The following is a 24,532-nucleotide window of genomic DNA, read 5'->3' as shown; positions in this document are numbered from 1 at the left end:
CCGCGAGCCGCCGGGGCTTGCCAGGAGCGGTGGGGCGGTGCCGGCAGCCGCGAGGGCCCGTGGGCGGAGGGGTGGGCCGGCCGCCGAGGTGGGGAGAGCCGCGGGCCGCCACTGAGGCTGGAGGTGAGCCGGAATGAGGCCAGACCGCGACTCTCCTTCCTCCCGAAGGAAACTTTCCCACGGTTCCGCCGAGGTGCAGTCCTCAGCCGGGAGAAGCTGCTGGTGCCCGGTGCGGGATCTCCAAGTTGATTCTTGACTCTCAAGCAGCCTCACCTGTGGGGGCCATCCCACATGCCCTAGGCCAACCTCTGGTTCCCAGATTTACCAAATAAAAATACAGGATGGCAGGTAAAATTGAATTTCAGATTTAAAAAAAAATTATTTTTTTAGGCATACGTATATATCTCATGCAATATGTGGGACATGCATATTATAAAAAATTATTCATCTAAAATTAAAAACTGGGCGCCTTGTATTTTATCTGGCAGCCTACCCCAAACCTGTCCCCAGCTTCATCCCCAGGTGCCTGGCCAGCCCCAGACAGGACCTGGAAGGCGCCCCCCCCCCCCCGCCGCCGCCAGGAAATAGGCTCCTCCCCACGTTCGGCTCTACACTAAATATGCCAACTGCAGGAGCCTGGCTGGCTTTCTGGGCTCCAGCTGACAGGACAAGCTCTGGGGTTTTCATGGAGTGTTGCCAGCCGGAAGGAAGGTATTATTCCAGACTCCAGCTACTGGACTTCGGGCTGGTTCAGGGAGGGACGTGATGAGAGGGGCTTGAGCCCAAACTGATGATCTGGCAGCTAGTTCCTCAGGCAGCTGAAAGGAAACAGGTGAGAGAGATTCCTATGTGGCAAAGAGTTGCCCAAGGAGAAGGGTGGGAGGGGGTGTTGGCCGCTTTCCTTCAGGGAAAATTCTTCCACTCCAGCTCCAAGAAGCTAGGATTGGACAGAACAGATGGGGGAGTTGGCAGAGTGCCCATCCAGTACACAGCCTTGGTGCTACTCCAAAGAACATGTCTGCTGAGACCTGAATCATAGCCTTGGCCAGTCCAGGGTCAGCGCTGTTGACCACCCTCCCCATCTCAGTTGCTCACAGGTGGACCTACTGGAGAGAGATGGGTTTTATTTCTAGAAAATTCATCATAAAACCATCTCAGACTTGGGGCAGTTCAGTCAGAGGAGCCTGCAACTCTTGATCTCGGGGGCATATGTTCGAACCCCAGGCTGGAAGTAGATATTACTGAAAAATAAAATCTAAAACAAAACCAAAAAAAAACTATCTCAGACTTGGTAAGAGAGCTGGCGTTCGGGGAATCATTGGAGTCCGCCTCTCCGCTTCACTCCCTTCTCTCTCAGGTGTTCCCTTTTAGGCAGAGGCGTTGTCGGGGGAAGGGAACTAACATTGATTGAATGCATGTTGTCTGATACCACTGGCTCTTTACACAAGTTTTTTCGCCCTCACGAGTATCTTGCAAGATACTTATTACCTTTACCATATTTACTATCCATCAGTGGGGAACCAAGGCCCTGAGGATGGCTCTCTAAAATATTTCCTATAGAGAGTTCTGGCTCAGCAGGAAATGCCCCACCTTGAAAGTGGCATTGGAAATGAAGGGTGTAGGAACAGTTACCCATGGAGATGTACTTCAGATGAGTTGGTCATCCTGGCTTCCAGCCCTTGGCCTTGGAGTGAGCATCAGGGATAAACATGCAGGGAACACCCAACACCATCCTAGAGTTAGGGAGGCCTGACAGAGGCAGCCAGGGACACAGCCACCTGCTATACTGGAGGTAGACAGAAGTAAGGAAAGGAGTCTTTGATATGAGGGCCTGCCAGCAAGTCTTCCATAGCATAAACCCTTATAGTTAGGTAAGGTTTGATGCAGGCTTGACATTTGGTGGGCATCTGCTCTGGGCTAAGTGGTCTTAACTTTTTCTAATTTAGCTTATGTAATCCTCCCAACGTTGTATGGAAGGTGTTAGCATTGCTTTATAAAAGATGAAGATGAGGTTCCAAGAAGAGGTTGTATGATAGTGAGTTGTAAATGGTGGGGCCAGAATCTGAAACAAACAAAATTTCTTAACACCACTTTCTACTCCCCTACAGCTACCCAGTGCATCTCCCATCTGGATGTGACTGTCTCAAAGTCCTGTAGTATGGGAACATTGACATTACTGTGAAAAAGCCAACACCACTCAAAAACAAAGAGGCCAATCAACTCAGATGGCCTCGTCTCCCACAAACTAATGTTTGAATGAGCCACAGCTCCCAACCCTTCTCTAACCCATCAATGTGTGCTTAGGGTCTAGTAACTAATATACTATTGGACTCCACATTATTAAAATGGTTTTTACCCAGACCCCATCCTCAGAGCAATAGAATGTCAGAGCCAGAATGGACTGCAGAGGTTGTCAATTATTTTCAATAGCTGAAGAAATTTGAGGCCCAAAGAAATGAAATGACCTGGCCAACTTTAAGGTCACTTTTGTCAACCAGGTCAACCAAGGAGCTTTTGGATGCTGCTCCGGACATTTTTAGCCCTGGTGCTCAGGGTCTTATTATCAATGTCTTCAGGGGCCCAGTTATCCCGTCTTAGTGGCATATTAATTCTGCTTGCATTCCTTCCCCCACCTCAGGATTTAGAATACTGTTGCAAGTCTGCTTTGGACATTCTGTTTATCCTGAGAAGAAATACCCTGTCTGGATAGAAGAGACCCCATCTAAAGAGCCCCAGACTGATTCTAACCCAAACCCAAGGGTTTAAGTGGAACCAAAACATCCGAAGGAATGCTGCCAGGTGAACGGTGACATTTTAGGAACTGTTGAGCTTTCTTTCCCTTTTGAATGTGCCCTCTCTGTGTATATCATTCCTAGACCTCTTAGGTCTACCTCGTTCTCAGGCTCCCCTAGAGCATTCAAAGGCCCTGAAGAGATTGACCAAAGGAACTTAAGTGGGAAATATCCTTGAGGTACCCCTTACTAGGTTGATGCAAAACTACATCCATTTGAGAATTTTTCTTTCCCCCTGGGAAACTAGTAAAAGAGGCTGTTTCCCATACATGCATCAGGAAAGGGTTAACCGTTTCTCTCGGGTCCTGAGCCAAGTCTGTCCCCTACCAGTTCCCATAACCGGGTTTCCTGAAATGGAGCAGGTCCCAGGTGCCTCTCCACTAATCACATCCTTGGAAATGGGGCCAGGAAGCTCAGATTAGCTCATCCCTTCACCTTCTTGAGGCCTTCTCCACCTGGAGCACAGAATCTGGGGCAGCTTCTCTACTCACCTCCCTCTGCTTCCCTAGCCAGGGTCAGACAGGGATGTTCTCACGGAGGTATGTTAGGTTGTGGGGGCACTAGAGGCCACAGTGGTGCTAACTCTTGTGCCAATTCTTGGACTACAGCATTTGTCCTTCCTCATTCTAATACTTATGGGCAAAGGAAAGATTCTCCCCCAAGACAATACTAGAGTTTGTATAACTAGAGTATTTTTTCTTCACCCCTTTTCTCTGTTTTCTTCCTCTACTTCTTAGAATGACTGACTATGATACCAGATAGCTTCCTGTTTTTCCTGGCTGACAATCCTCCTGTGTACAGAGTCTGATTCCTCATCCATCAGTAGCAGGTTCTGGGGCCAACCCAGGAGATTTCATTCCTTCCCTCTTAGTGTCTAATTTCGACTCTTCCTTGATAACCAATAAAATCTGTATCACAAAGCTTGTTCTCTCTAATTGGCTTTTTAACTTTCTCTCTAGGCAGGTCTGGATTTGTCCCACTAGCTGATGTCCACTGTAAGGGAGGTATTCTTTGTGCCATAGAAGCCTTGGAAATGGAAACAGCAGTGCAATCTGGTCACACATGACCGAGTAAACCTATTGATCCAAAGGCCAAATGATCAATTTTGTTTGAAAGACAAGTAGGCTAACTGGGAAAAAAAGATTCTTCTTCTAGGAGCCCCATTCAAGAGCACACTGGCTCCACATGTTTAGTCTTGGTTCTGTCTTTGTATAACTATAGTACTCGAAGGACTTGACCAGGGATGTTGGTGTAGGGAGTCTTTAAAGCTAGTAATATGGAGCCTTGGTGGAGTTGATTCTCCACTGATCTCTGAAGTTGACTTGATTTCATCCATTCTAGCTTTAAGGCCACTACTATCTTCTGGTTCTGCAACTTCCATTCTCATCAGCTAAAAAGAAGCTATGGGATCAAAAGTCTAAAAGGGTGAGGATATCTGAAATTTTTCCTATTTTACCACTCACTTTCAGTGTTATGTTTCAGTTTTCCTCAACTAAAATAGGAAAATTGTCCCAGGAATATAGTTAAAATAACATCTGTGAAACAATTTGAGAGTCTTAGAATCTTTTTTTTTTCAAGATTTTTTTTTATTTTTAAGTAATTATACCCAACATGGGGTTCGAACTTACAACCCCAAGGTCGACAGTTGCATGCTCTACCTGAGCCAGCCAGGCGCCCCTAGAATCTTTAAATTAGAGGAAATCTTAGAAGCCATTTAACCTGGTATTTCCCAACCAGAGGAATAATTTTTTTTTTCCCAATTCATTTCCTTTATCCCCAACCCTCCTCCTGAAAAGCCTCCCTCTTCCTTCTTCCTCAGCCCCTCCTGGTATCCAAGATAGAGAACTGATCTAGTTTGCACAATATATTTCATGTGCTTAGGGTTGTGAAACAGTGCCCTAATTCAGCTCCCTATTTCATGCAATAGTCATTCCAACAGTCCCAACAAGTTGATATCTCGCTTTTACTTGAGTAACTCATGTTGGGAAAGTTGCCACCTCAGGCAACCCATTCCAGTTTTGGACAGCAGTGGTTTGTCAGGGAGTTTTTCATTATTTGAACTGGAACTCCCCCACTGTATCTTCCACCCGTTGGTCCCAGCTCTGCCCTTTGAAACCACAGGGAAGTCGTCTAATCCCTTTATAAAGGGCAGAAGGGAATACCCAGGATTGTTATTGTTAACCTGTCACAGTAGTTCAGACCTGACCTGAATGATTGTATTACAGATGTCCTGTGCTTTGTACACTAGCTATGTTCCTAACACATTGTGTAAATCTAGTTGTGTGTGAATCAAATCATTTTAGACACACTGAGACGTTGACTGTCTAAAAGAAATCCTGTTACCTGTCCTTTCATAAACTGAAGAACTTTGTTATAATGCAAAGAACCTCCCCATTAAACTTTTCTGCAAATCTAGATTTTTCATACATCATGTTTTACTTAAGGCAAGATTTGCCTGCATACAAAACACGCAAAACAATGACAACAGCAACAGCTGACATTTCACTGAGCCCTTATCTGCACCTGACATGCATTGTTTAATTTCTCACCACCACTCCTTGAAAATGGTCCCCTATTTACAGATGAGGAAACCAAGGCTTAAAGAAGTTAAATAACTTATCCAAGGTTACACAATTAGAAAGTGATGGGCCAGGATTCCAACAAGGTCTAGGACTCCAGAATCTTGTGTCTTAACCACCAGGAAGTTTCAGATGCCAATAATAATTGAAATAACTGGCTACTTAGCTGTGTACCTCAGCACAAGTAAATCAGGCTGCAATACAGAAAACTGACCTAAAATTGTTGCAGGTTAAAAGATGTTCACTAAATCGACTCATTTTTGGGTTCTGGCACCCAAAATCCACTCTTTGTAGGTTTCCTGCACAACTCACATTTTTCAGTGCAATTTGATCAAGGAGCTCCAAAGACTTCCCTTCAGCTGTTAGTATGAAGCAGATGCTGCCAAAATTTATTTCAGGCAGAAGGGTGTGATCAGACACTTTTTCACAGGATTTGTGTATTCCCAGGGGTATGTGGCATAAGCTTCTTAAAAGAAAGAAGTGGTTCATTATTGACAGGGAGAATCAAAAGTATTGGCACCCTGGTTGATCCCAGTCTGCTCCCAGATGGGTTGAAATCGTTCAAATGTGTTTTTAGGTCCTGTTTTTAATGGTGTTTAGGTTTGCAAGATAAAAATAATTTGGGAGGGATGGTCCATAAATAAAGTGCTGTTTTGAATTCAAACTGGACAAAGATAAATGGGTGTAATAGTCCTGTGTCTTCAAGTCAGTTCCAGTTTCTCCGATTTTCGTCAACAACAGTGAGCACTCACAACATTGCTCAGCTCAGAGCACACCCCTCAGGGCTCCTAGAATCTCAGACTTTTCTACACTAAATAAGGGAGCTCTGGGTAGTACTCTTCTGTCCTCTGTGCCCCAACCCCCACCCGCCCCAGCATCAGAATGCCCCGTTGACATGAGACTTTATCTTGGCTCATCTGCAGACTTTTGCTTTCAAGTACATGATCATTCTTTGCAAATCTCATCCCTAGCAGATATTACACAGGCCTCCTGGTCCACAGCCATCAGGAATCAGGTCAGTCCTTGCAAGGCACCAGAACTCTCCTTGCAAGTCTACCTTTCTGACCTTTACTTTGTACACCAGGCTTGTTTATAACCTCAAGTCATAGACCCAGGTGAAGAAATACACAATTTTCTTTATCTCTTAACCTAGCTCTTCAGCCCCCATTTCCACTAATGGCAGAAAACTAATGAACTTTGCCAATTCCAGACAACTCAATCATTTCAAGTTTTAAACTCAGTCTCTCAGGAGTCTCCTTCCTTCTCGTCACAATGTGCTAGTTGGGGGTTCACATATCATTCTGACATCAGGGAAGGGCACCAAGGTCAGGTGCCATCTTCTGTTCCTCTTGCCTTACTTGGTCTTGGTCATTGGACTCTATCACCACTGCATCTGCTGCAGAGTTCCCTGGTGGGTGGGACCTGCAGCCTTGATATAGAAAGACACAGTGTCTGCTTCACAAGGAGCTCGGTGGCTCCCATCTCAGCTCTTCCTGGTACTACTGAGCCTCCATCCGGCTCAGTATGGTCATGCATGGGTCATGCAGCCCTCAGGCTCTACTGTGGGCTTCATCCCTGCCCCCTCCCCCCCCCACTCCACAGCAATCCCCACCGGCACCCAGCTCTCAGCTCACCTTCACACTCCTCTCGGGAGCTGGGCACCAAGGCACTTTTCAGATCTCCTCCAAATGTCAAGGAGCCAAGTAGACTTGGCTTAGGGAGTGAGAAGGTTGTGGGTAGTGAGGAAATGTGACTTATCTCAGCCCTGCTTTGCCTACACGGGTGACAATGCCATTTCTACTCTGTGGCAGTTGTCACTTGGTAACACAGGGGGCTTTGAAATGCTGTGTCTCCTCAGAGTTCTAGGAATGGAATGAAGCATAAGCCTCATCTGCCTACTGTTGTTTGGTGGTGAGCACAGAAAACAGAGCCCAAGGTGCATCTAAACCCTCTTTCCTCTTTTCTCAGTCTTTTCCAATTCTGCTCCAGGCTCAGAAAGGATTATACTTCTGTGTGGAGGGGAAACCCCCAGGCCCTTTGCATTTCAACAGTTAATGGCATAAGCTCTAAGTTTTAGGTTTGTCAAGTTCTGTCTCTTAATGTTTAAAAAAAAACCTGTGAAGGAAAAAAAAAAAAATCCCTCTCAAGGACCCAGCCCTTACAATTTAAAAACTGGAGCCTCCGAGAGTATCTCCTCTGCAACACAGGAAACAACAGGAGTTGGCAAGGATGTGGAGAAAGGAGAACACTCTTACATTGTTGGTGGCAATGCAAACTGGTGCAGCCACTGTGGAAAACGATACAGAGATTCCTCAGAAAGTTAAAAATAGAACTACCCTTCGACCCAGCAATTGCACTACTAGGTATTTACCCAAAGGATACGGAAATACTTATTCAAAGGGAAAACATGCACCCCAATGATAAATTTATAGCAGCATTATCCACAATAACCAAATTATGGAAATGATTTCACTCATAGTTGGAATTTAAGAAACAAAACAAATGGGGGCGCCCGGGTGGCTCAGTTGGTTAGGCGTCCAACTTTGGCTCAGGTCACGATCTCACAGTTTGTGAGTTCAAGCCCTGCCTCGGGCTCTGTGCTGACAGCTCAGGGCCTGGATCCTGCTTTGGATTCTCTGTCTCCTTCTCTCTCTGCCTCTCCCCCACTTGTGCTCTGTCTCTCTGTGTCTCTCAAAAATAAATAAATGTAAAAAAAAAATTAAAAAAAAAAAAAGAAAACAAATGAACATGGGGAGGGGAAAGAGAGGTAAACCAAGAAACTGACTCTTAACTATAGAGAACAAACTGATGGTTATAGGAGGAGAGGTGGACAGGGCATAGGTTAAATGGGTGATGGGGATTATGACGAGCACTGGGTATTGTATGTAAGTGTTGAATCACTAAATTCTACACCCAAAACTAGTATTACACTGTATGTTAACTAACTGGAATTTAAATAAAAACTTGGAGGAAAAAGAAAAAGAACATCTCCTCCGGGATAGATTTGAAAAGATCTAGTTAAGAATTCAAAAGCCCAAGACTTTGACTCTGATCTTTCTGTATCATCCCTGTGCAGAGGATGCTGCATCTAGAAAGCTTTGCTGCTGCTTAATGATGGGAAATAAATTCAGGGTAAAAGAAACGGAAAATGCATTGCTTGATATGAAAACATCTAGTTTTATCTTTTTATAACAAGGAATCACCTTCTCTTCCAAAATCTTTTCTGTCACTCATTAATATATTGCACAAATATATACATGTCTGCTCTAGTAGGGAAAGACTAGGAACTGGATGTGCTCTCTACTTTCACAGAGTTCACAATCTAAGAGGGAACACAACCAATGGGCAGTGACCATCCCATAGGGTGCTGTCTGAAGGCCCCTGTCTCAGACTTGGAGACCCTGGGAGGTTTTCTGGAGGAAATGACACCTAGATTTAGACCTAAAGAGTAAATCCTCGGTGAATGGAAAAGGAAAAGTTTCCAACCAAATCGAATACCATGTTCAAAATCCTACAAATGCTGGGAAAACTCCCAACAGATTCCTTATGTCTAGGAGTGTCAAGTGAGGAGTGGTGAGGAAAGGGGACTGGAGAGGTAAGCAAGTTGTGTAAACTCTGTTAAGAATTCTGGACTTTATCCCAAAGGCTTTGGGGAGCCACTGAAGGGTTTTCAGCAGAGGAGTGATCTGTCAGATTGTTGTATTAAAAAGATGCTCTGGAGGCGCCTGGGTGGCTGTCGGTTAAGCGTCGGACTTAGGCTCAGCTCATGGTCTCACGGTTTGTGAGTTTGAGCCCCACTTCAGGCTCTGTGCTGACAGCTCAGCCTGCCTCTCTCTCTCTTTCTCTCTCTCTCTCCCTCTCTCTCTCTGCCCCTCCCCCACTCACTCTCTCCCTTTCTCTCTCTCTCTCTCTCAAAAATAAATAAAAACATTAAAAATAAAAAATAAAAGACTGGCTACAGAGTGGTAGATAAGGTGGCCCAGGAAGAACACATAGAATGAGAAAAGGGCCTAGAAGAAAACAACACAATTAAGTGACAAGCAGAAAGGAACTCACAAAAGAAAAAAGGGAGAGACTACAGGGGTTGAAGGAAAACCAGGAGTGGGGCAATCCTAAACCAAAGGAAGAAAATTTCAAGAAGCAGGCATAATGAGAGTCAACCACTGCCAAGAGGAACAGTCAGAAAGCAATTGGAAATTAACATCAGATTTAGCAAGTGGATTACTGAGGACCTTGTTTGAAAGCAGCTGCAGAGGAATAGAAATTATATTGCGTTGGACTAAATCAATTGCCTCAGCGCTCATTGTCTCCTTCACTCACAATCTGTCTCTGCACTCATGTCTTCCAAATGTGTATAAGTCTAGATCTCCACTTTGAGCCTCATAACAATCAACTACTCAGTATGTCCACTTGATTGTTTCAAAGGTATCTCAAACCCAGCAGGTTCCAAGACCTACACTCTCCCCACCCAAACCTGGTCTTCCTCCAGTGTGCCTCATCTCAGCAAATGGTACCTTTGTTCTTCCAGCTGCACAATCCTCCCACAACAAACCCTTTCCTCACCCTGTATCTAACCCATTGTCCCATCTTGTCAATTCTTTCTACCTATGTGTTCCTCTATCTCCACTGCCAACATTCAAGTTCAAGCTACTATCTTCTGTCTCATCTAAACCACAGTGGTAGCCTCCTTATTGGTTCCTCACATCAACTTGCACACCCCTCCAACCCATTCCCCACACAGCACCTGGAGTAATCTTTTTATATTTCTTTAAATGTTTATTTATTTTTGAGAGAGAGAGAGAGAGAGGATGAGCAGAGGAGGGGAAAAGAGAGAAGGGGACAGAGAATCCAAAGTGGGCTCTGTGCTGGCAGCAGAGAGCCTGATGCAGGGCTCAAACTCACAAACCATGAGACTATGACCTGAGCCAAAGTTGGAGGCTTAACCATCTGAGCCACCCAAGTGCCCTGGAGTAATCTTTTTAAAAACATAGTTGATCATTTCACTTTTTTGCTTCAAATCCTTCAATAGTTTTTTCCAGGGCTCCAAAGGTGAAAAACAAAATTCTTTAAATGACCTAGAAAGCCCTGCACGATCTAGCCCTTGCCTATTTTCCCAGCCAGCATTCACCACACATTCCCTCTTGCCCACCGTTTTCCCTCCCGTCTCTCTGTTTCTCATGTGCACCATGAGTCCTGCTGCTTCAGGCCTGGTGTCCACACACCGTGTCTCTGTAGCTAAGAACATGGTTCAAGTGTCAGACGTCTGGGTTGAAAATCCCAGCTCTACCCCAGCCTGGTTAAATGACCCTGGGCAAGGCACTTCATCTCTCAATGTCTCCATTTTCTCTTCTGTGAAATGAGATTAATACTTACTTATCAGAGTTTTTACAAGAATGGAATGAAATGATATGTGGAAAGTGCTACAAATACAGTCCCCAATTAGTGTTAGTTACCACTACTTGTTATCTCCCATTCTCATCCTGGTTACCACTTCTCATATTTCAGATCTCAGCTCAAATGATCTGAGGGAGGTCTCCCTTGACACCCTCTCTCCAGCCAGGTTATGACTCTGTTAAATTCTCACCTAGCATCCTGAACTTTTAATTCATTATACTTTGTGATTATATATCTGAGGGGTTATTTTATTAATGTCTGTCAACCCTACCAGAATATAAGCTCCAAGAAGATAGAAATACCCCATTTTACTCATCATTAGATCCCCACATCCCAGCACAGTACGTGGCACATAAGCTAGATACTTTGTTTGTTTGTTTATTTTGAAAGAGAGAGAGAGCACGCGCACACGCAAATGGGGGAAGGGCAGAGAGAGAGGGAGAAAGAATCCCAAGCAGGCTCCACACTATCGTGCAGAGCCCGATGCAGGGCTCAATGCGGGACTCAAACTCAGGAACTGTAAGATCATGACCTGAGCTGAAATCAAGGGTTGGATACTTAACTGACTGAGCCACCCAGGTGCCCCACACCAGATGGTTTTTAAATAAATGTTTGATTAAAGGGGAAGCAAGGTAGTGGAGCCAATGTGTTCAAATCATTCAAGGAGATTGTGATCATAAAAAGTAAGGGCAAGACATGGAGGAGGACCAGGGTTTGTCACTTACTTTTTTAAGCTGGCAGATACTTGAGCATGTTCAAATGCTAATGGGAAGGAGCGAGAAGAGAGGGAACTTACCAGAATGACTGGGAGCCATGAGACTGCAGGAGGGGATGGCACTTAGTGCAGGAGCCAGAAGAATCATTCTCAAATAGGAAAGACACGTCTTCCATGCTACAGGAATGAAAGAAGAAAATTCAGCTACATCTGTAGACTTGGTGGCAGGAAGTGCTACCAAGACCTTTCTATGAATTTTGGTAACACAAGCAGCAAATCTGGATTCTCCAAAAAGCTCAGCATACTTGGTGGATTTCATTCCATGCACTTTTGCAACTCATGTAAAAAGGAAGCAGGTGGTTTTTTTTTTTTCTTCATCAATGACTACACTGATACACTACAGAGCAAAATGACAAGTCTCCAAAGCAACTGAGACCAGCGATCTCAGCGTTCTCTTTATTGAGCATGCTTCCTCAATATTGGGAAACAGTATGGGAAAATGATAATGTTATAAAATAATAATGGCTGACACTGGTTGAGGGCTACTACATGCCAGGTGCTATTCTAGTACTTTATCTACAATAACTCATCTGATCCCCACCTTATGATACCATTCTACAGGTAAGGAAACTGAATTCCAGAGAGGGTAAGTAACTTGCCCAAGGTCATCAGCAAGTAGGTGGCAAGACTACTTTCAAACCCAAAGTCTGACTCCAAAATTGATGCTTTTTTTTTTTTCTTTTGAGAAAGAGAGCAGAGGAGGGGGCAGAGGGAGAGAGAGAGAATCTTAAGCAGGCTCCATGCTCGGCACAGAGCCCAATGAGGGGCTTGATCCCATGGCCTCAGGATCATGACCTGAGCTGAAATCAAGAGTCAGATGCTCAACCCACTGAGTCACCCAGGCACCCCAAAAATTGATGCTTTAGCCACTCTACTCTCACTAGCAGAAGGGAAAGAACATACTAGGAATCAGAAACTCTGATGTCTCCACCGTGAACTAACTCTGAACTTGGGCATTCATTTGCTCATCAACAAAATGAGAATGATAGTGTTTACCTTTATAATGCTTTTTAAAAGATTATGAGGGGCGCCTGGGTGGCGCAGTCGGTTAAGCGTCCGACTTCGGCTCAGGTCACGATCTCGCGGTCCGTGAATTCGAGCCCCGCGTCAGGCTCTGGGCTGATGGCTCGGAGCCTGGAGCCTGTTTCTGATTCTGTGTCTCCCTCTCTCTCTGCCCCTCCCCCGTTCATGCTCTGTCTCTCTCTGTCCCAAAAATAAATTTAAAAAAAAAACGTTGAAAAAAAATTTTTTTTCAAAAATAAAAGATTATGAAATGCTGAAAATGGGAAATACTATACAAAAGATCTTATGAGTATACTGATCATAAGACCTAATATCCTTGTCTTCTAATTGGGTCACAAGCCAATAGCTGTTGTTGAGACCCTTGGTTCCCATACCAGTACAGCAGCAGCAGTTTGGGTGTTCTGGTGTCTTTGGCAGATCAGCTGATACTCATCCCATCAGCTTTAACATCCCTGGCCAGGTCTCCTTGATGACCCCTTCCCCCCGAACACACACCTACCCTTAGGAACAGTTGCAGCTTATGCTCTCACTTCTTTGATTCCATTGGCCAAAGGAGTGACTGTTAAAAAAAATAAGCAGTAAATAGCCTGAATGGCAGCTACTCGTGAGGTACACCCCAGAAGGTCAAGTTCCACTTTGGTGGTAGAACCACTGTTCCAGTTTAGTGGTGGAATCAGACTATCAGAGCTAGAAGAGAACTTCAAGGTCATGTTTTAGTGCAACTCCCTGACACCCCTCCTTACCCATTTTATACTAGGAAAACCAAGGTCAGGTAGGCGAGGTGATACAACCAGATGGGATTGGTAGCAACACTTTTTTGTCCTTGAAAATGTTTTCAAATAATTTTAAAGCAAATAATTTCACCTTGCCAGAATCATAACTGGAAAGTACTTCAATCACTTATAAATTTGTTTTGGTACATGTACCTTTTCAGAGAGGAGCAAAATCCTAAAATTCCATTAACCATAAATAAATAAAACCTTAAACCCAATAACTCATGTGAAGCCCATGCTTCCCATTGCCCTTACTTGGTCATTTCAGGCATTTCCCAGGTGGAAACAGGCCCACATCTTCAGAGACAGCATAATCTGACAGTTAAATTCTCATTGCTCTGCACAAAGCCCAATCTATTATTACTAGTTCATCTCTGAGCTTAGTTTCCTAGTCTGGAAGAACAGTACCCACCTCCTAGAGCTGGAGTGTGGGGTGGGGGTGGGGGGGGTGTCACATGAGATAATGCACTCTATAACCAGCTAGCACTCTATAACTTTATTATTATTTGAGCATAATTCTTTTCTCTCTCAAGCAGATAGTTCACCTTGCTTAATGACCTTAGACCTTCGACCACTCAGATGCTACTAAACCAAGGAGAAACCCAGCTGTGCCAGGCCTAGAAATGTCCATCCCCACCCCCACTCCCTTTTAAGACAGTGAGTAGGCCGGAATTCTCCTGGTTGATAAATGAGAGGAGCCGAGAAGGAGCAGAGAGAAGCTGCAGTGATGACTATTCTGAGAATCTGATCTGCGAGCAGGCGAATCTCCACCACATACACCATGGAGACGCTTTGGGAAAGAGAGCCGGCCTACCTGCCCGAAGAAGGATGCTCAAGAAAGGGGATGGACGACAGAATTGCTTAAAGGGAGATGAACTGGAGGTGCCCAAAGAGGAAAATTTGAAAAGGAAAACAGAGGCTGAATTTTGGGAAACCTGAGAGGTGAGTGTCATTAAAGGAAGGATTGCGTGTCTCGGGGAGACAGATTTTGGAGGAAACGAGGAGTAGGGACAAAGGTGGGGGTCCTCGAGCTGCGGAGCCCGAGCCGCGCAAGCTGTGGGGGATCTCCAGATGGCCCAGCGGTGACCGGAAGCCGACATTATGGGGGGCACCCACAGGGAAGGTGGCGGGGTCGGGAGCCGGCCGCACAGAAGCCGCCGCGTTCGCCCCGGGGAAGGTCAGCGACCCCCGGCCAGGGGACTGTGCGGAGAACTAAGAGGGGCCGCGGTTGCCATGGCGCCGGGCGGGGAGGGGGTGATTCGGGCCCCGCCCCGAGCCCCGCGGGGCCGCCGGCTCCAGATGGTCCCGGGCCTCCCGCGGGAGCCGGCGGCCTGCGGCAGGGGGAGGCTATTGTCCTCCTTCCGCGGCGCCGCAGTCCCGCCGCTCGCGCCCGCGCGCCGCCACGCGCCCCGCCGCCGCCGGCCCCGCGCGCCCCCCGCGCCGCTCGCGCCCGGTGACAGCGCCCGCCGCCGCTCGCTGTGCGCCCCGCCGCCGTCCGGCCACCCGCCGCCGCCCGCAACCGCCCCTCGCGGCCGGGCTGCGGGCGCGGCGACGACCGGTGCGCCCCCGCCCGCCGCGCTCCCGCCTGCCCCGCCGGCGCTCCGCACCGAGGTAGGTGCCGGCGCCCGGGCCCGCTTTGTCCCGGCGGCGGGGCGGCGCGCTTTGTGCAGCCGCGTGCGGGCGGCGGGGTTGGGGTCGGGGTCGGGGTCGGGGCCGGCCAGGGAAGTCCGGGAGGGAGGATGCGGCGCCTGGCCCTCGCTGCCGCCGGGTCCCGGGGACTGGATGGAGAGTCATGTGCCAGCCACCCAGGTACCGGGGGTGAGGGTTAAGGCGTGGGGAACGCGGGCCTTTCCGGAGCGGAGGGAAGAGTCTTGCAAGAGTTGGGACTGACAAACGCGTTGAGGGATCGGGTCGGCTGGGCTGCGAGCGTCTGACAGCGCCGGCTGTTCCCGTAGCCGAGGCTCCTCCGCCGACGGGCCGGCGCTGATCCAGGTGCTGCGGACACGCTCTGCCGTCTGTGCCCGGCGTGTGCGAGCGCCCGGCTCCCTCTCGGGAGCTTGTTGGGGGCTTCTCTCTGGAGCCGAAGGGGCTCCTCCTCGCCTCTTCGGTAGCTAGCTCCATGCCCTCCTTTATGCTTCCTCACAGTGTGTGCGAGAGGGGACACGGCTGGCTGTAGTGACCAGAACACTGGCAGAGGGGGGATGAAGCCCCTTCGGGCGGTGGGGAAGGAGCGGTGTAAGGTGTTTCTGTGGCCGGGACATCCAGAGGGCTGAGAGTCCACCCCGCACAGAACTCCTGGGCAAGGCCTCCTCCCTGGGGTGTTCCAACTCCAGCATTTACTGTCCACTCTGGGACCGAACGACCCCATGGCGTTGCATGCTCGTCCGCGCTGCAGGCTGGCCCCTTTCCTAACCTGCTGCATGTTGTCTCGTGGGTTTTTTCTCAGCTGCCCTCCTCCTCTCTCTGGAGCAGACACGATTCCAGCGCTGGAGAGGCTGTTGGTTTAGGCAGGCATGGGCAGGGTATCCACAAACCAGTTTTCCTTGAAGGTGAAGAGGGCAGAGTGAGTTCCAAATATGTATCTTGGCTTTGGGTGCTGGGCAACCTCTTGGCCAATTCAGAAGAGGAAAGGATTAGAGAGGAAAAAGTTAATATGGATCTTAGTCCCTTGGAGAAACTGATGTAACCCATCAGTTACCGCTTGGGGGAGGGGCATAGCAAGGGAGTGAAAATTAGTCTGAATAATCCTACCCTGAGTGGAGGATTCTAAAGAAAATCAAACAAAAATTCAGTGCCATTCTTCAGCCCAGTCCCTAAGTTCCTTGGAGGAGAGTCCCTGTGTTTCACCAGAAATACAGCCTTGAGGGAAATGGGTTAGAGGTTTGTTTCTCCACAGGGGTCTGTGATTGCCCCGAGTACATCTTCCTTTTGCCCTCCTAGGAGCCCTGACTTTATTTGTGATCTCTTTTCCCTTTTATGTGTCTGCCGGTCCACTCGTGCTTTGAGTCAAATAAGATTTTTACATGGCCAAGGTCCCTATTTCTTCTCATTTATTATTCATCTTGCTGTCATTTGTTCAACTCTGCTACCCCACCCTAGCGTCTGAGCGTCCTTCTACAGCACATGTGTGATTCGCCTGTGTTGGGGCATCAGCTCTATTTGTGTCATTAGATCTAGAGTCCACTCCATCTTACTTCCTCTCTCATCGCCTGAGGCTTCTGGCTCTTTGTGGATCTTGGGGTTTCTCGGAAATTATATTTGCGTTTAGCATTGGGTAGAGCCTAAAGCCACCCAGAAGCTAACCTCAGGTCACACTCACCCCTGAAACTTTGTGTCTCTTCAGTCCTCCTAGCCTCCCCTAACCAACAGTGGCCCTTGAAGTGTGGTCCCCAAACTAGTACTTTAGTATCAGCTGGGAACAGGTTAGAAATGCACATTTCTGGGCCCCACCCCAGATCAACTGAATCAGAAACCCTGGGGGTGGGGGGACAGGGCCCAGTGGTCTGTGTTTTAATAGCCCTCCAGGGTCACTGGAATTCATGCAAGTCTGAGAATCCCTGATCCTGAATTGTAGAGCTTAACCCTGAGAGTACTCCAGCAGAAGGTCTTCTCCAATCCCATCTTTGCTTGAGTTTTTCTCCAGCTCTAAGAAAGACATTAATTTGCTGGTAAAAAAAAAAAAAAAAAAAAAAAAAAAAAAAAAAGGAAAGAAAGAAAGAAACAAGAAAAAAAGAATTATGGTCGAGTCATTCACTATTTCTTTACCGAATACCTATTGTACTGAGCTTGGAAAGGACAAAACATGAGTAGAACGCAGCCCTTGTCCTCAATGGGTTAAAAGTGGAGCAAGCAGAGAGACACATAAACAACTAAGTGTAATACAATGTGATGAAAGCAATGATAGCTTCATGCTGAAGTTCTGTGGGAGCAGCAGAGGAGGGAACCATCAACTCTTTCTCCGAGGGAGGTAAAGAATTAATCAGGAGGAGGATGTGGCCAGAGGAGGAATTAGGGTATAAGACAGGCTCTAGCCGGGGGACAGGATTTCTTGTTAGTTTTGCATGCCAGCTAAAACAGGAGGGAAGGGGGGGGGGGGTCTGCCCCTGAGGATCACCACGCGGCTGAACAAAATCTGCATCCAGCAATGCTTGGGTGGAGAATTGAGTAGGACCACAAGCTTGCAGCTGGTGGGAGTTGGCTTTATTCTAGCATGAACAATGTAAGCTACTTGGGCCTGGCCTCGAGGTCAGTGGCTAAGAATAAGGTGCTGGTGAAACTGTAATCTGGATTAGCTGCTGTGCCGTCCTATTGCCAGAGTTCAGGAATCCATGAGGAGAATACAGAGAGACAGGGGGGCATGGGGCTGGTGGACAGGCTGACTCTGGAAATGTGAGTATGGAGACCCAGATCATAGGTGAGGAATAAGATACTCAGTGAAAAGAAACCAGAGCGGGATCTATGTGAAGAAACTCAAATAGAAAACTATAGGAATCTAGAGATGGGGGTAGGGAACAGAGAACGCAGGGTATTGTCCAAAAGGCCAGGAGACTGCAGAGCCCAAAAACCGTAAACCAAAACTCAGAGGCCCTCGGAACCACTGTGCTGAACAACACCAGAGAGCACCATTCACATCCAAGTCCATGGGAACAAGTTCCTTGGAATGCCAACATGAAGCCCTATAAGGATCTGTGATCTAAGGACATCTGTGTCATCTTCGTTCCTTATCTATATGACAGCATCCCTGGAAACTCAGGACACAAAGCATGTATGCCAAATTTTGATTTGGTCAAAGGAGCATTTAAGTGACTGAGTTTTTATTTGAGAAGAAGGAAAAGTTCCAAATCCATACTTTCCCCCTCAAATTATAGGATTCCATGGAAAGGCTCTAACAGCCAGACCTTGCTGGGCGGTCTGGATCCCATGCCTGGGTCCCTTAGGAGGACCAAGTTGGATTACCAAAAGGAAGCCAGAGTAATACATGTTTAGGTTTTGTACAGTTTGGGGGCCCCAGGGACACACAGTGGTTTGGAGACAGGATCAGACAGTCTGTTTCTTTTAAGTGTCTGTTCTTTGTGGAGCACAAAGATATAAAGCAGGATTTGAAAACCTCAGAGGTCTTCAGGGCCCAGGCAGCTAACAAAAATACATGACGTAGCTGGAAAGGAGACAAAAGGGAATGGTGGGGCCTGTAGAGAACTGGAAAGTACCTTCACGCCCACCTAAAGGAATTCAAAATCAGTTATGTGTGTGTGTATATATATATATATATATATATATATATATATATGTATATATAATTTTATTTATTTAAGTAATCTCTATACCCAACATGGGGCTTGAACTCATGACCCTGGGATCAAGAGTCACATGCTCTTCCGGCTGAGCCAGCCTAGCGCACCCAAAATCAGTTATTTGTAAACAGCTTATTGGACATAGACCTGGGGGCTGGCTGTAGTAGGTTTGTGACTCCTGATAAAAGGAAAAGGGTCATGGAAACTGAAGGTTAGAGGGCATTGCATGTACAAGTTTTTGTGGGGAGGTCTATACAGGGAGAGTATGAGTGCTTGAAATGTCAATCCCAGAGCTAAGTGTGAGCGTGGCTACTGGCGAGGAAGCCTTAATCTGAAAAGCAGAGAGAATGGAATTAGTACTGGTCCTGGGGCTTGAGCTGCTTCCCTGTTCCAGTGCCTGCCAGTATTAGGTGACTCTGGTTCAGGTCACACCTTGCCCACAGCACTCTTTACTCAGGGTGACTCAACTCTGCCCTAGAATTTATTTTTATATAAATATTTACAGAGCAAATTCAAAGAATCTGTTGGGGATTAGGAGAAATGATGGATTTTAAGTGAGAAAGTTGTCCCAGGCTAGTGGAAATTAAGCTCTCTTGCCTATTACAGGGAATGAAAAACCCAGTCGAGGAACCTTAGACCTTAGCTCCCTCATACCTCATTAATGCTACTCCCAAGGAAATCCTTGTGCCTGCTTTCTCTTGCACGGAAAGGGGAGGGGCAGACAATCCTGGCTTCATGTGGGTCAGGTTCAGGTTCAGCTTCATAGAACCAGTTAATGACAGAAGCCAAGTCCTGCCTTTGTGTGCCCAGGGGAACACACCAACCTATCTACCCACAACTCACCCCGCATCTCTTCTTCCTTCCCCCAAACCGCACACGAGGCTCTCCTGACTTCCTTTCCAGAATCAGAGACTGCCAAGATCAAGCCTCGACTCTAGGAAGTAGTGCTAAAGGGTTAAAATGTGTTTGTGTTTGAGAGGTACTAGGAAAAATAGAAATGCAGAATTGGGGGTTCTAATAAAGTTACAGACCCAGCCCCCTCCATTCCCTTGAACGGCTGCTGAATTACCCGAGAACTTTGGACGGTAATGGGTTTTTTTTTTAATCCCTAGCAGCTAATCTGAAACTCATTTGTTAGTTTTGAGAAGGACAGAGTTTGTTTGCATAGCGTAGAATCGCAAGGAGTGCTGGCAACCATATGTGGTCCTAATTTCCCTAGCTTGGGCCCTAAAAGGGAGCCACAAGTGCTGATCTCTCCCATGGAACTCTGAAGGGCTCCAGTAAGTTCAAAGAACGTGTAAATGTTGTTATTAAGAGCTTGTTCCCCGAAGTGAGAAAGAACCTCTCTTTAAAACCCAGCTCTGCTCCTTCCAGCTGTGTGACCTTGAACCATGACTTAATTTTCACAGTGCAGCTTCTATGAATGGGGATGACAATGAACCCCTGCCCCATGGGGGTTTTGATGAGATGATGCATGTAAATAGCAGGGACACATATCACAGCTGACACTTATCCAGCACCTATTAGGTATTTCCTGTACAAACAAAAGGAAACAAAGGGGAGAGAGCCATACTGTGTCCTCCTCTGAACTCCTGGACACTTTGTCTGTACTTACCTAACAGTGCATCACGGTCTTCCTGGTGTATCATAAATGTGTCTTAGCTCAAGAGCAGGATTAGGGTCTTTTCAAATTACCTACTGGGTACAGGAGGCCATCTTGTGTGGAGTGGGAGCTCAGAACAGTTTGCGGAATCAAGGAATCAAAGAACTCCAGTTTATACTCATTATTGCCCATGGGGTCCCATGCCTGCTCCCTTTGTTACCCTGGTTTGCGCATTGCTGTGCTGAGCCATGCTATTAGCCATGGCCGCTTCCAGTCCCCAGCTTTGCGCACCTGTCCCTCTCTGGCCTGAGCCTCTGGAGCCCTTCCTCTCTGTTGCACCACTCTGGGACACTCCTGCCTTCGTGTTTCACTCCTGTCCTTCTGCTTCCCCACCATGGCTCCCCCTCTTCCACCGGGGCTGATTTTCATTGACAGAGAAATCAACCACAGCCTTCGGCCCTCAGGACAGCAGAGCAGATCTAGGGCAAGAGAAGAGAGGACATGGTGAGTACTGGGCTCAGTGGTCCTGAGATGCCCCTCACCAACCACGTTCCCCCTTGCAGGAGCAGGAGGCCACCTACCACCATGAGCAGCACCCTGTCACCCACAGACTTCGACAGCTTGGAGATCCAGGGCCAGTACAGCGACATCAACAACCGCTGGGACCTGCCTGACTCGGACTGGGACAATGACAGCAGCTCAGCCCGCCTCTTTGAGAGGTCTCGCATTAAGGCCCTGGCAGGTGAGGCCAGGGGAGGGCCAGGGGAGATGCTGAGGAGGCTGGGGAGAGAAGCGTGTCAGGAAGAGTCCTTTAACCTTATGGGAAGACCAACTTTCTTTCTAAGCTGCTACACAAGAGTAGGAAATCCAGATCACCCCCATCAAGCCTCTGGGCCCAACTTAGCACCGAGAGCAAACATCATACAATCCAGAATGTTCCCCAGCTTCCCTTCCCCCAGGCACAGGACTCAATTCTCTTCCTCTCTGTCCCTGAGTCATGGTTCCTAGCTCTTTTTCACTTACTCCTGCCATCTCCACCCACCCATCTCCCTTACCTTTCATCCCCTTGTTGTGTCTTCCTTGGTCTTCACTGTCACCTCTCACACCTGTTCTCCCTCCCAGTCCATTATCCTCCCCTCTCCCTCCCCGCCTGTTCCTTCCACCTGCCGCCTGTTCCTCCCATTGTTTCATCTACCTGTTCCCTGAAGCAGGTTCCCTCCTCCCGCTGCTGGTTTCTGCAGCTGCCCATTCTCCCGGGTCTGCTCTCTACCCACCAAGGCCTCTGCCCTCCCCTAAGGCTTGGGCTCTTCCCTCAGCTTCTCGGAGCTAGCGAGTGCAAACAAACCCGTCGGACGGGCCTCCCTGCGTTCCTGGAGGAGTTGTCATGGCAACAAGAGTGCAGCTGCCACCTGACACCACCAGGGGCTGGCGTGGGGCTGAGTCACCCACACACCCTAAGGCCACCCACCCCGTCTGGTTTCCCTCCTTCATCCCACCCTTGTCTTTTCCACCCACCTCCTGGCCTCCCAGCCCAGTGCGGTGGGAGAGGCCGCAACTATTATTCCCCCCTCAGAGGCAGTGCTCCCAGCACGAGTGGGTGGCCTCCTAGAAGAAGGGAGACACTGAGGGGGTGGTTCCCAAACCGGGCTGCAGTTTTTACAGGATCACCCAGGGACATTTTTACAAATACAGGTTCCCAAGCCCCTCCCCTTCGTAGACACATTGAATTAGGATCTTTGAACATACGGTCCAGAAATCAGGATTTTTAAAAAGCTCTCCAGGTAACTCTTTTCAGGCAGCCCAGTATCCATCTGAGGACCCTTGGGTGATGGCTTTAGCTCTGGGGATCCCTCATCATTTTCTCCTGGTTGGGTCTTCAGGCTGGCTTATGAAATACACTTATCAGTGTTTCTATAGATGAGAACAGTGGGTTACGGACAATGTCACCTCTTTGAGGAAAAGTTTCCCTGGTACCCTGGTTTTGGATGCACGTTGCCTCTAGAACTGTCATGATGTCGGTGTGCACATGTCTTGTGCCACCCAGGACTGTTTCGATGTCCGTGCACATGACACATGATACCCAGGACCATCACCATGTTCATGCACACATGCCACCCGAGTTGTCATTTCTCCACCACTAAACCGGGCTCTCCCGAAGAGGCATCTCAGTATGGGCTTAGCCTAGCACTGCAGCTTGCACCTACTGGTGCAAATAAATACGGGATGAATGGAGACAGGAGAGAGGCAAGAGTAGGCTGTAAGGGGCAGGCGCTGAAGCCCAGAGAAAGGAAGGAGGAAGATCTGGCAGCCGTCCCTTTGGTGCTGCGCACTGGGGGCCTGGAATGGCCTGGCTGAGGAGGGCCTGGTGGGCCCAGCGGAAGGGAAGAGCCAGAACTGGAAGCGGTGACAAACAAGTAGGGAAGACACCAACACCTATTTCACAGATAAGGGGACTTGAGCAACCGCCTAAGCACAGAGCCTGGCACCTACTGAGCTGGTTTTGCCTCTTGGAGGATTTCTCTTTCTCTGCTCTGGGAGTTGGCGATTAAAGCTCATGTCCAGAAGGGGACTTCCCAGAGTCGCCCCAAGAGGGGCCAGCCTTGTTACACCTGCAAACCTTCGGGGGCCCACGCTGAGGCAGCCGGGGCGGTGGAGGGGGGGGGGCGGGGGGTTGCTGAGGGCAGTTCCCCGCTCGCCCCGTAGGGCCCGGCCCGCCACAGCCGGCCGCGCTCCGCCTCCCGCCCCTCCCCCGGCACCGTCCGACCTGTTTGTCGGGAGCGGCCTCTGTCTCCTCTCGCTCGCAGCCAGGTCTGCTCCGTCGACTTGCCCCGGAGCTCAGGCGCCCAGACGGCCGGAACACCGTTTCCCCCGCTCGGCGACACGTTCACCACCTTTGAGCCAACTCCCTGACGGGAGCCCAGGCGCTCGGGGACCCCGGGTTCCGGGGGCGGGGGAAGGGAGCGGACCGGTGGCGCCCCGCGCGGCGCGGACAGGGCATGGGCGCAGGGCCCCGGGCCGCGTGAGGGGCAGCGGGCGGCATGAATGGGAACGGAGTGAGCAGGGCGCACGGGCCCGGCCTGAACGGGGCGGGCGACTTTTACTATGAGGCCGTGGAAGGGGCGCAGAGCCCCGGGGGCCTCCTGCTGTCGCCAGCCGCCTTCATCAACCCCGCTCAGTACGCCAGCGTGCTGGAAGGCCGCTTCAAACAGCTTCAAGGTGAGCTGCCGGGCTGGGGGGCACCGGGCGGGAGCAGCGGAGCAAAGCCCGAGTGGGACATGGTCCGTGCTCAGCTGACGATGTGCCGGGGGAGTAATTACAAGAGCCCACGAAAAACTTGGTACTGACAAAGTGGGGAAAGGCTTGGACGCCCTGGAAGAAGGGACAGTGAGCGTGGCGGCAGCGCACAGGAGGGCACCCAGGCAGTCCGCTGTGGCTGCTGAGGGTTTGGAGGTGAAGCACCTGCCGGGATAGCTGGAAGGAGAGAGGGTGGTGAGCGGGAAGGCTGAGCCACCTAGGGCTTGTCCCTGTTGCCCTGGGTTTCTGAGTGGGTGTCCCAAGGTGTGTGAGGGAGTGCGTCAGACAGGCTCAGGTATATTCTGAGCAGGCATGTGTTCATCCTGGCATCAATATTTCAGTGTATTTTTGGAACCCACTGTGTTTTGGGGTGTCCGTGGGTGTTGTGGGCACCTTGTGAAATTCTGCTTTGCCTCTGGTTCTTGGCTTTGCCCAGTTTTCTCCTAGCTGCCACTGTTTTCACGTCTTCCTCTCTTACCCTACCTGTGGGCCAAAATGGCCTCACCCCAGTGCACCTGGCATCAGGGCAGTCTCCACAGATCCAATAACGGCTGATGATCTGGGCAATCCCCAGCTCAGAAGGGGCCTGTGGACCCTGAAAGGAGGCCCACAGAGCAGGGGCCCATGGGTGCAGTTGTTAGGACCCCAAGGTTGGCCTGGGTAAGAGACAGAGGTTGGAGGTAAGAGACAGAAATAGACATGGGTGTGTCGTTTTGTTTTATGGGTGAGGTGCCTAGGAATGTGAGACTCAGGGATGAGTCTTTTCAGTTTCTGAGATGCTGGTGCTGAGAAGGGAAACAAAAGTGACTCTTCAGACCCTGGCCACTTGGGTTGGGTCCTCACACTAGGCTTCTCTAGGGGAAATGGGCAGAAATCCTCGTGGCCAGAGCAGCTCCCAATGGCCTGCGCTTCTTCCCTCACTTTGTCATTTATAACGTTTAAAATTTTAACTTTTCTGCAGAACCTAAAAATCATGTGTTTATCAGCAGCCCTTCTTGCAGACCAGGC

At 48.8% G+C, this 24,532-nt stretch overlaps 1 protein-coding gene and 2 long non-coding RNA genes across 6 annotated transcripts in view; 2 read left to right on the top strand and 1 right to left on the bottom strand.

Moving 5' to 3' along the window:
• Positions 1 to 13: 13 nt before the first annotated feature.
• On the top strand, positions 14 to 5,207 carry LOC131488224 (uncharacterized). Its single transcript, XR_009250121.1, has 4 exons — positions 14 to 348; positions 2,109 to 2,250; positions 2,639 to 2,799; positions 3,530 to 5,207. It is a non-coding gene; the product is annotated as an uncharacterized LOC131488224 (long non-coding RNA).
• Positions 566 to 23,152, bottom strand: LOC131488225 (uncharacterized). The gene is made up of 6 exons (XR_009250122.1): positions 22,995 to 23,152; positions 20,522 to 20,709; positions 15,750 to 15,878; positions 13,063 to 13,122; positions 11,562 to 11,657; positions 566 to 818 (listed from the first exon to the last, which is right to left on the bottom strand). It is a non-coding gene; the product is annotated as an uncharacterized LOC131488225 (long non-coding RNA).
• The window catches only part of SPTBN2 (spectrin beta, non-erythrocytic 2), a 39,640-nt gene continuing 28,913 nt past the window's right edge, over positions 13,806 to 24,532 (top strand). The window contains exons 1-2 of one of the 4 annotated variants that reach the window (XM_058689775.1): positions 13,806 to 14,278; positions 20,794 to 20,972. In XM_058689775.1, coding sequence (XP_058545758.1) covers positions 20,816 to 20,972 — 157 coding nt within the window. In that variant the 5' untranslated portion in view covers positions 13,806 to 14,278; positions 20,794 to 20,815. Of the gene's footprint in view, positions 14,279 to 14,817; positions 14,948 to 15,040; positions 15,146 to 20,793; positions 20,973 to 23,134; positions 23,447 to 24,532 lie in introns of those variants that run through there. The other 3 variants (XM_058689777.1, XM_058689773.1, XM_058689774.1) reach the window with 3 other exon arrangements.

Source organism: Neofelis nebulosa, chromosome 10 (assembly GCF_028018385.1).
Source record: "Neofelis nebulosa isolate mNeoNeb1 chromosome 10, mNeoNeb1.pri, whole genome shotgun sequence".
In the NCBI taxonomy this organism is placed as follows: domain Eukaryota; kingdom Metazoa; phylum Chordata; class Mammalia; order Carnivora; family Felidae; genus Neofelis; species Neofelis nebulosa.
This window is presented reverse-complemented; position numbering and strand designations above follow the sequence as displayed.